We start from the raw sequence: 11786 nt of genomic DNA on the forward strand, positions 1-11786 counted from the left end.
CTTTCCCATTCATACAGTTAAGACCACATGCACAACTCTCTTCTTAGGCAAAATATTTTAATCTGGAGAACCTCTTGAAAAGTTTCCAAAGGCAAATGCCCCCCCATTCCATCACAGGGAAGCTGTTCTTCCTGCTATGAAGGACAGCAGACAGATGCCAGGACTCCAGCTTCATCAGATGCCAAAGCTGAGCAGAACTTTTCCCAAGTCTACTATCTTAGAAGAAACCTTGTGGCAAAAAAAGAATTTAAGTGTTACCTGTTTTGTCCTGAGATTACTACCCAGATTTTTGCCTCAAGGTACAATTAAGACAATCTTTTTACAGGACAGTTATGTCTTGTTCACTTCTGCGTTGTAAAACATTACATTTGTGTAAAACATCTACATTTGAAAAGGGGAAGACTGGAGACACCTACTTTTCACCTAGCACAGTGTAGAACTGCTACAGCTGTGGAAGGGGATCCTAAACCTGGAATTTATGTCTCTGCCACAAAGAGGTTTGATTACACTGTAGTGAAGCATTCAAAAAGAAAAACAGTTTGAGTAAATAGAGGAATTTAAAAAAAAAAAAAAAAAACGAAAAACCACCAAACTTCCTTCTGAAGGAAGAGGAAGCAATCCTGAAAAACTAAGTTCTAGAGAGTTTTTAACTAGGTGTTCACAAATGCAGTGTCTCCCTGTTTCAACAGGACACAAACATTACTGTTGCCCCAGACACTGCAAACTTCCCATGCTTACCTGAAGTAATCTTACCTTTCCAAGTATGATGTGGTAGCTAGATTGTATCTTGTTAAACAGTATGTGTCATTCTTCTCTGGAGAATTAACTACTTGGGCTATATCTTTTACCCCATCCTCAATCTGCTCTTCTGTTTTATGTTTTCCTTTCTTTTTTGTATGTTCTTTAGTCTTGTGCTTTTTATTCTTTTTTGGCAAGGTATCTTCTCTCTGCTTCAAATCTAAATCGGTTTCTTTTTTTATCATTTCGCTGCTAGTTTCTGCCTTCTTCTCATCATTCTCTGCTTTTTGGCCATCCTCACAGCAGAGATCCCTAAAGGCCTCCTGAACCTGCTCGACGGACAAATTTGGTTCCTCGCTGATTTCCACTACCTCACTTAAGTGAGCTTCTACCACAGTTCCCACTAAAAAAGAAAGATTGAAGAAAGTACATCTGTGATTAACTACAACTAAAGATAAGTTAATGTTTTAGGCAGATCTCCAAAATCTTAAAGCTTTAAGTGAGAATGGAAGTTAAATATGTGTTGAGTATGAGCCACAGCAATTTAAATTACTAATAATTTTAGTCACCTTCAAGAACCTGCAACCTGAAAACTAAAGCTAAGTACATCCTGAGAAGTCATTCTCTTCCTTCCCAAGTACAGCAGGTCTGAACAAGTTTCTGGGATAAAATACTTGTCAGGTTATGTTACATTGAACAGGAATGTTTATGGCTACTTTGCTTCCAAAGTTGGAATATATACCACCTTTAATTGACACTGTGTCATAACACAACCATGCATCTACTAGGAGTTTGTGTAAGAGAACTGATTTTTAGCTCACAAGAATGTTTTTATTTACTCTTTGATTATCAGGCTAAAATAGCTGGACAACATTGCTTTGATAGGGTTTAAGTAGAAAGTTTGAATACAAAAATATCTCCACTACTCATTTTAACGTGCCTGCAATTGAAATGAATTAGTTTAGTCAAGGTTGTTTTCAAAGACAATTGAGTACAAAACTATCACAGAGAAGTTTTCATGAAACAGAATTTAATATAGGCACAAATAGCTTAAACGGTTAGCTTATGTTGCCTGTCAAGCCAGACATTTAACTAGAACAGAGTACTCAGACTTACCATCCTCAGACTTAAAAAGGCTTTCAGTATTTTTCATAGTATCTATTAGTGTGTGTCGCAAGTCATCTTTAGGCTGGAAAAAAGTTGTATTGTTTTAGAAAAACAATTCCAAAATTAATCACCATTTCAGCTTATTTGGTATAACAGTTACAGGGGAAGTGGTACAGACCACATGATGTTATAAACTCTTCATTTAATGCTGTTCAGACCTGAGTCAGAACACAAGTGAATCCTGTATTTGCTGCCCTGAAATCTCACTGATATTAAAGTACAGGAATTAAGTCCATCAGTAAATGTAAAAAATAAGTTCTGTTTGGGTTTCTAGTGATACTAGAAGTCTTAGTCCTTAATTTCTTCTAGGTGGAACATCATACAGTATTTTGATGGTCCTAAACCTTTCTTCTTGAAAGTATCTACAGTGCTTACAGAGCAACCCAAATCCAATTTATGTTCAAATAGATCACATGACTCTCTTCACTATAACAGGTTTTATTAAAAAAAATCAGAAGTAGTTGTATTATATACCATACTCTCATGCCTTTATATTTGTTAATCTCAAACTTGAAGGCAAGCTGCTCACCATTGCTCCTGCCAAAATGGCCTCCTCATAGACAGCAATAAGCTTTTCAAGAGGGCCCATCTGTTCGAGACGCATGCAGCAGATCCAATATTTCGCAAGTTTTTTAGCCCCAGGAAGGCTCTGTGTCAGATCTTCCAACATGGCACGTACTTCATCACCTTGACATCCCTAAAGTCAACATAAGAGCAGAGATTTAAATGCAGTGAACAATTTGAGGTGCTGTATTATAGCTGGTTTTGAACTAGAAAGTTCCTCTCCTTCTTTGGAGAGGAACCCTGAAAGTTGAAGATGGAAATTATTTCCAAGAACTATGAAACTGAGCAGAACAGTCATTCACCTATTCTTCCAAATGAGAATTATTCATACAGTATTGGAAGTAGAAGGGATAGTAGAATGCATAGACACCTTCAGAACTACTTAAACCAGACTTTTTCAGAAGTCCAGGCAAGTTTCTGCAAATGCAAACTTGTGTTAGATTAATTACTTCATAGCTACTCTCATTACATTACAGATTTTCTACTTGATTATGTTACCATTTTTGCCTGATCTTATTGAGTTGTTCAGTAAGTTAGCAAAACTTAAGTGAGAACTAAATTTCTTCAGGTGTCAGCAAAAAGCTGATATTGCTTAATGCGGGGAGCAATTAGTCTCTTGCATCTGATTGATAGGTCCAGCACACCTGTAGGGCTTGCACATTGTAGGGACCTACATGATTAGAACTTGGTAGGCAAAGGACTGAATACCTGTTCAGTTAACTGCAGACATTCTGCGAGAGTCTTGTTGACCTTTTCACTATGTAATACATGCTCTATAGAATCACCAGAAGAGAATTCTTGTTGTTTGCTTTTAGACTGGGGTCCCAGAAGCACAGATATAGGAGGTCTCCTCATTACTTTTCCTCTAGATGTCCTCCATAAATCCAGGCGAGCTCTGCATTTAAAATATTATTAGCTTAAGTGACAGATGTTTTATCATTTTTTGCATTGACTGACACTAACTAGGGTAAGGCACACATGGGTGTACCTTCCAGATAGTCCTTGAGTCCTCTCCCTTTAATGCTAAAAGGAATGCAGGTGCCATTTAGACCCTCCGTGGGAATTTCAGAACCATGCATATCACTATCTGCTTTAGGTATCTTATCAGGTCAGAACACTTTAATCTCTCCCTTTCCAGCAGAAACAAGAGACTTACGCTACAGACCCTTTTTTCCAAGGGGGTAAAAAAAATGCTTCCGATTTATTCATCCATGCCACCTCTCTTCCTTAATCCCACTCCAAACCAGAAAACTAGAAGTTGTCTCAAAAGACACAAAGCATGGAGAGCAGCCCAGAACAACCCTATCACACAGCTTTTAAAATCTGAAACGGACATGTAAGTGTAATTCAGTCTTCTTATGTATTTAATTTCAACCCAACCCCCCTAGACCACCAGTTTTTAGTAAATGTGACTTTGTACAAGGAGCTCTACCAAGAAGTTACCAAGTAACTTCTAGATTATGAATCTTCACCCCATCATCTAAGCTGCATTCGCCAAGCTGAAAGATAAGTCATTGACAAGCGCTCTCCTTCAGTCCATAAACGTACTCACTTCTATATACATGCTGCAGTAATTTTTTTTTTAAAAAAAAAAACCTGCATGGGCAGTTTGCTTACAGGATTATGTCATGCTTAAGGCTGTCACAACACTTAGCCTAAAAACCAGAGAGCTTGAGCAATATACATTTTCTATTTATAACCGCACAGGACAAGTTGTAAGCCCAAAGAGCTGCTGCAATTAGTCTGAATCCAGATTTCTCAGTATTAAGTCTACAGTTTCAGTCTGCTGCCCTCGGGCATCAAGTTCAAACACTCGGTTCTTATTTTTCAGTGCACCTACAGCAAGAAAGAGATCAAAACAGGTATTCTTGGAAAGAAGGTCTAACTACCTCCCAAGACCAAGCTACGACAGCAAGTAATTCGGTTACCTTCTCTCTTCTGCTGACTCTTTTGGCAGAACAGAATTTCTGTTGCCATTAGTTTTAAAATCCTGTCCTGACTTTATATCAGGAACAGAAATGGCTTTTGCTGGAGCTTCCGGTCTCACATCTTCACAAGCATCTGCACATTTCTTCCCTCCTAGTGCTCTGCAGTCAAAATTTCTAGAAGCAGCCTTCAAAGTCTGTGGTCCCCTTCCACCAGTCATTTTTTGGACCGTTGCTTTCTTTGGCACTACAGATGTCGGCTGCTGTTTTTTCAGACTGGACTGTGAGTTAATAGCAGCTTTGGCAGATGGTTTGCTCTGGAGTGGGAGGACACCATTTGGCTTTACAGAATTAGGGTATTTTGTGACTTTGATGGTCTTCTGAACTACACTACAGGTGCTTGTGGACAAAGATCTTGCTGCTGGTTTGGTGGCAAGAGGAAGAAGCTTCTTCTCTGGCAAAGAACTTTTTTCCCCCTCACTTTTTGGTGCTTTTCGGAATGAGTTTATCTTGGATTGGATAACTTTGCCACGATATGTACCAAGCACTGGTTTCTTTGGTAGGCTGACAGTTGAATTTTGTTTTTCTGCAATCAATTGCTTCTCTTTTATGCTTTTTATTTGCAAGAAGGACTTACTAAGTGACACATGCTGAGATTTTATTTCAGATACTTCATCCTTGGAAGCATGATCCTCAGGATTATAGTTGGTGCCTGTTATGGAATTTGTCAGTGTGATTGTGGAAGACTTTAAATTAACATTTTTTTCTGAGGTTCCACTTGACTGATCCCATGACAGTTTATTAGCATTCTCTTTATTTTCCTGAAATTAAAAGCATATCCATGGAGATGTTAGAAGTACATTCATGCTGCATGTTACTTGTTTCTAAAGAGGCTTTCACTCATTTACAGGACTGAAGTGATTAACAGTAAATGCCACTTTAAAAGTATCTGCAAAAGTAATACATATATATATATAGACTTAGAATATTTGTCAACTATTATTGCAGAATTCACATCAAAAATCAAGTATGGATTATTTAAACTCTGCCTTGGAAGTAAGAAGGCCAACCCTGAGGGCTACACTCTTCTTACAGAAACAACTCTCTTAAAGCAACTGCTGGCTTTTAGCTGCCAAAATCACCTTCTAAGAAGAGTCGTAAAGTAGAAACTTGCTTTAGGCTGTACATAGTCAAAAGCAGTATCTCAGTCTGCATTCCCCATCACTTAATGGCAGCACCTCTTGACGTGGATAGCCTACTAACTAGAGGTAGTGAGTAAAGCGTGTAGTTAGGATACATTACCAGAAGAGGGAGATTTTTTTTTTTCTTACTAATGAGCCATAGGATGCTGTAGTTAAGAATAGATATGTGAGTTTTGTATGGCCTTACTACTCCCTGAAACTGTCAACCATATGTTCTCAGCAGAACACTAGCCCAGAGGCCATGAGAAGTGAGACCTGTTTTTTTTCCTTCAAAGAAGATGCTCTACAGCAACTAATTCAGCATTGTCCAAGCAGCAGCTTATGGAAGAGTGAAAGATCCAAAGGCAGAAAAAAAAATAAAAATATGTGAATAACTCATGGAAATCTGCAGAAGCTGGTACTCTTCTCCTTTAAGGAAGATGCCCTTGAATTGTAAGAAAACTACACTGCACCTCATTTCCTCATCTGTTATTCAGGCTTAGAAGTTATATTTGACCAAGCCAATAAATAGAGCTTGAGTACAAGCGTTGCTGTTTAAGGAAGCTATGTAGTTTAACTCAACTTTGAAATCACATGAGACATTAACACAGGCCAAAATATCTCCCTTCAGGAGATTTCTAACACACATTTGTTATCACTTTTGGAATTGTTCCCCTCAACACTCAGTTTTGAAGTTTTAAGTTTTTTGCTTTCCTCCTCAAATAACCCCAGGTGTCTCAAATCTTTCGGAACCCAAACTCAAACCCATCTAATATGAATACAGGTTTTGTGTCTATTTTTTCCTCACCTCTCCCTGAGAACAGGTCTGGAGAAGAATCTGTATTTTACTATTTCTAAGCAGCACAACCACATGCATCTTAATTCTGGAAAAGTGACACAATGATATAGAGAAGATGTTCCCTTGAACTCTGATTAGGTATTACCATCTACTTCTGATTACATTAGGTTTGCCAGCAACACCAGTTTGTTTTGTTAGTAGCTTGTTTTTTTCCCCAAGTAACAGATTACAGTAATAGAAGAATTTTCTACTCCGACAGAAAACCTTGCTCAGATTTTGAATAACTTTGCTGAAGACTGAAAATATATCCAAAATGTACGGAGAGTCTCAAGAAAAGTTGTTAAATTTTAATCATTGTTCCAGCAATAATGGTGTCCTCTTTAAACCCCTCTCCAGTCAGGTACAAGCTGAATATCAATACCTCTCCAGTCAGGTACAAGCTGAATATCAATATGAACCATTATATAGAGTAATGCAACAACTCTCTAAAAAGCATATATTAAGCAGTCACTGAATAAAGTTTTAACAAACTCCATTTCTGCACCTGCAAACTTCTCATGCTCTGTTAGTTGTGTAACTTAAATACAGTTTAAGTGAGTGGAACATTGTAGCCACAGAAACAGTGTGCCATTGGTATTTGAATATCCATCAAAAACTTACCATTCCTGGCTTTGGAGGTGATGAAAGCTGTATTTTGTCTCGTAGTTTATTGCTAGTTGCTCTCCTAGTTCTGCTACTGCAAAAAAAAAAAAAAAAAAAAAAAAAAAAAAAAAAGAAGCTATCTTAAATCTTAAATCATCCTGCAATATAACAAAAGAATGTACTTTTAGAGTAAGTTTCCATGGCCCAGGTAGCAGCCCGCAGGCTGAATTCATGCTGAAGCATTTTTTTTTTCAGCTTGTACTCTTCCTCCAGAAAAAAATAAATGGCTAAGCAACACTGGTCAGGGCCCAGGCTGCAAAACATCCCTTCTTGCACCATAAAGAGCTGGCTAACAGAGAGGAAGAAAAAGAGAACAGACCCTATTTACTGCAGGTGCCATTATCATGTTTAAGGATGAGCACCAACCTGTCTGGCCTGACATATCTGCTGCAGAAGGTCAAGTTTCTAAATGCTGCAGTTGAGGGGGAAGGGGGAGCAGTGCAAGGAGTTGAAACTCAGCTACTGCAATCATCAGAGGCCAGGCCATTTGAGGCAAGTCTGAACAAGGATACACAGTTCCTGCCACACTGACAGGTTCCAAAACCTGTAGTCAGGCATCAGAGCTGGTATCAGACTACCCAGTAACAAAACCATCAAGACCAGTATTGTCTCCTAGCAACTATGAAAACTTATTGACAGCTCAGAAGAAAAACATCTCAATTTAAAGTTACAAATAAAAATTCTTCCTCAAACACTTCATGATGCATTCACATATGAAACACGTGGCACTACTGCATGTGACTGAAAATTAACATTCCAGTTAGCAACTGATATCTTTGCATCAGATAATCTTCTGGAAGCTAGCAGAGTTGAAAACGAAGGTATGTTAGTGAAAATAACGACAGAGATGCATTAGTGACTTTGAAAAGCTGGAAGAAGCAGTCTGCATCATGTTATCACCTCTGTCATCCATGATAGAGAATACATGTTAAGGGAACCAAACAGAAGTGAGTGTGGAACAGTGATAGCTTCACAAAAAGGAAATATCTGCAAAATAAAAGCATTAGTTATACCCACATACATGATGGTTCTAAATAATGAGTTAACTGAAAACTATGAAAAGCCCTGGAATTTAATAGCCAGAGAAGAAACCAAAAGCAAGGAGAAGTAAAGTAGATCAAATGCTAAATTGAGAGCATTGCTACATTGAAAGTAGTTGGCACTGGTTTTCTAACACAAGGTAGCTTTCTACATGAAAGCACTTGCCTTTTCCTGCTACACAGAGCAAGTCTTTGACAGATTATGTTTACCCATATATTCATGCATATTTTATATTCAAGGGTCATTGTTCAGTTAGATTTGTACTACCAAGTAGTTCTGTGCTGTTGAACATGGGACCATGCCACCTCAAGTATGCTAAATGGTAAGCAAGACTTCCCATTTAGATGGGAATAAATTTCAGACAACTTACCATTCACAAAAACATGAAAATAAGTGACAAAGCTACACCATGAACTCATGCTAGTGCTAGAACCCTCTGTACTCCTTCACACCACTGTCTTCTCTAGAGAAACTTCTGTTGCTTATGGGAAGGTGTCCTGGTTTTGGCTGGGATAGAGTTAATTTTCTTCCTAGTAGCTGGCATAGTGCTGTGTTTTAGATTTAGGATGAGAATAATGTTGATAACACCCTGATGTTTTAGTTGTTGCTGAGCAGTGCTTACACGAAGTCAAGGACTTTTCAGCCTCTCATACTGCCCTGCCAGTGAGGAGGCTGGAGGTGCACAAGAAGCTGGGAGGGGGCACAGCCAGGACAGCTTACCCAAACTGGCCCAAGTGATATTCTATACCATATGACATCAAGCTGAAGAAAAAACTGGGGGGAGTTGGCTGGGGTGCACGCAGCTGCTGCTCAGGAGCTGGCTGGGGATTGGTCAGCATGTGGTGAGCAATTGCATTGTGCATCACTTGTTTTGTATATTCTTTTACCTTTATTATTTTCCCTTCTTTTTCTGTCTTACTGGCTTTATCTCAACTCACAAATTTTACCTTTTTTCCCATTCTCTTCCCCGTGCCACTGAGGGTGGGGAGGGAGTGAGCCAATGGCTGTGTGGTGTTTACCCGCCTGCTGGGTTCAACCACAACAGAAGGTCTTAGACTAAATGTCCAGACAACAGACAATGGCAAGAAGATGATTTAAATACAAGTCAATAAAAAAAAGCAATACTAATTGGAGATAGGTGCCCACATTCTGTTTACAGAACTTTATACCTACCTGCCGGCCATCATACAGGCTGGGGTTTATTACAGTGTATTTGCTTTTAGCAGAAACTAGTGAATTAGTAACAATAAAAATACAATGAAGCTAGATCAAATTGATTGAGAATGCATGCAGCATAGTGTGAGTAGAAAGCAGGGAAAAAATGTCACTTGCAGAAGGCAGGTTATAGAGGGAAACAGCAAAGTGGCATCTGCAATAAGAGTTCTGCCATGAAGGTATCCTGTCCTGCCCCAGTCTCTAGAGGAGCAGATAATATACTTCATGAATGGCATCTCTTATGCATTTGCTTAACAAAAACTTTTAATATTTGCTGACAATAAATGGACTTTAGGAAATTCATGTGGTCACCAGTCTCATTGCACGGTCTCACCTTTTGGTTGAGGTTCTCTGCAAGAACTGTTATTTGCATCTTTCCCACCAACCATGGACTTTTCTAAAGGAATGTAAGCCATAGCAGAGATACTACCTGATGGATGCCTGGTTTTCTTGAATGGGCACGCCAGAAAAGGTCTTTTTTCTTGATAGATATTCTTCAACTTTTTGTCGTCTTTGTTCTAGTGGGTTTAAAAAAAAAACAACCAAACATTACATTTTCAGCCAGACAAACTTTATCTCTTAGAAAAAAGGCAGTGCAATTAGAAAAGCATCAAGACATTATAAAACATAGACACCATGGATTAACAAAGTTTAGTTTAATATTCACATCTTACAATGTCTTACACATTTCTCTTTTCTTGAGAAAGGCTATATCCAAGGGGCGTTTGAATGTAATTTCACAGCTACACAATATACCTGTTTTGCTACACTAAGCAAAGAGAAACAAGATTTTGTTATCTGAAGAAATCAGGCTCACTCTTTTATCTGTTGGATGCCTGCCCAGTATTTAACATACTTACTGTTGGTTCAGCAAGCACACTTCTCACTTGTGACAGCAGTGAGGTAAGTATAGCACACATGAAAGACATTGTGCACGTGAACCAAACTGACCATCTATAAAATCATTTGCTTCTCTTCTGTTGTCATCTGGACATCTGCACAAACACTGGACCAATGGGAATGTTAATAACAGGAAAAAAATTATTCTGAAAAGGTCTGAAGCTGTCACTGTCTTAATACAGAAAGTCATTCCAGAACAGGGTACTATTTCCCATGTTTTCACTGGTTGACTTCACACCAGAGACTTATGTCCTTCATGGGACCACACTGTTGATCTTTTTCAGAGACCTTTCCTTATTCGCCTAGGGAGCTAGTGACCCTGGCTTGCTGGAAGCAGCTGGGATAAGAAGTTCCTGCCACACAAAGCAAGCTCAAGCATCTGCACAGCCAGTCTAGACAGCTAAGGCTCCAAGCCTTACAACTATTTCACATGCAGTGGGATGTGAGAGCAAGAAGTTAAAGCACTATCTTTGACTCGGAACAACAATTCCTTTATGGCATTCAGGAACTCGTGGCATTGTGCCATTCTCCATCACAGACAGGCTCATTCAGCAGTTGAAGCATTCAATGGACTTGCATATAAAACCCAATTTCTGCCCCTCCTTAGGCAGGCAAGAGTCCCCTTTTGAATCTGTTTGTACACGTTCCTTATCTTTCATATTTTGTCTTGCCCATTGTTCTTGATTCACACCACAGAAATGTCTGCAAGGTCCATCAACATCTTCCCTCAACGCTGAGATACTTCTGTATTACTGAAGTTCAGACAGTAGAAATTGTGAAAACATTATTGCCTTTCAGGACCTGAATGTTAATCCTGAAAAAAAGCATGCATTTGACTGCACATTCTCCATGATAAAAAGTTGTCATCTCACAGAATGGGGTAATTGCCCTCAGAACCTCCTCCCGGTATGGGAGGAGCAGAAAACGGCAAGCTCTTTCTCCTGCACTGGCACACCACAGCCTGAAACGCACAGACAGCAGGGTGGATTGAGACTTAGCCTTGCAGCAGCCCTGTGTTTCGCTTGGGGTGCAGTGCTTTTTTTAGCACAGCTGTCCAAGTCCACGCTGAATGAAGTCTGAGAGGCAGTGTACATCCCCCACTTCTGAAGAGGCGTAGACCAGAGATGCACACCAGAGGTGCGCCTGCCGGGGTGCTGCACAGCAGCGAGCTCAGCCTGCTCCGGACAGCCTCCCAGCCACCTTCTGCTTCACAAGCCCAGGTCTCCCCGACGCCAGACGGCAAAGCCCCATCAAAGCAATTCGGTTCGGTTAACTTGGAGAAGCCGAACCGGTCAGAAAGTAATAAACAGGAGAGTGCAGGCCTAGATCGGAGCATTTGCTTGTTTCAACAGGATGCCCTTACACGGAGGCGCACCTTTGAGCACGAAGAAAGGCTTTCACGCTGGAAGCCGGGCCGGGGCGCAGCGCGCCGGCCCCAGCCCTGCGAGGGGAGGGTGAAATCTCATCGGCCCGCTCGCACCCGTCAGAAGCTCTAAGGCCACAACAGCGGGCGCTGCTGCCAAGACCCATCCGCTCTCAGACCCCGCCTGAGGA

General features: G+C 40.0%; 1 protein-coding gene across 1 annotated transcript in view; it reads right to left on the reverse strand.

Moving 5' to 3' along the window:
• Positions 1 to 11786, reverse strand: part of CKAP2 (cytoskeleton associated protein 2) — a 13879-nt gene that overhangs the window by 970 nt on the left and 1123 nt on the right. Inside the window, exons 2-9 of the mRNA XM_009642634.2 lie at positions 11713 to 11779; positions 9763 to 9850; positions 7035 to 7110; positions 4398 to 5215; positions 3178 to 3364; positions 2435 to 2602; positions 1855 to 1927; positions 754 to 1141 (exon numbers count right to left, since the gene is read on the reverse strand). Coding sequence (XP_009640929.1) covers positions 754 to 1141; positions 1855 to 1927; positions 2435 to 2602; positions 3178 to 3364; positions 4398 to 5215; positions 7035 to 7110; positions 9763 to 9850; positions 11713 to 11779 — 1865 coding nt within the window. The remainder of the gene's footprint in view (positions 1 to 753; positions 1142 to 1854; positions 1928 to 2434; positions 2603 to 3177; positions 3365 to 4397; positions 5216 to 7034; positions 7111 to 9762; positions 9851 to 11712; positions 11780 to 11786) is intronic.

This window comes from Egretta garzetta, unplaced genomic scaffold, assembly GCF_000687185.1.
Source record: "Egretta garzetta isolate BGI_Z169 unplaced genomic scaffold, ASM68718v1 scaffold377, whole genome shotgun sequence".
NCBI classification, from domain to species: domain Eukaryota; kingdom Metazoa; phylum Chordata; class Aves; order Pelecaniformes; family Ardeidae; genus Egretta; species Egretta garzetta.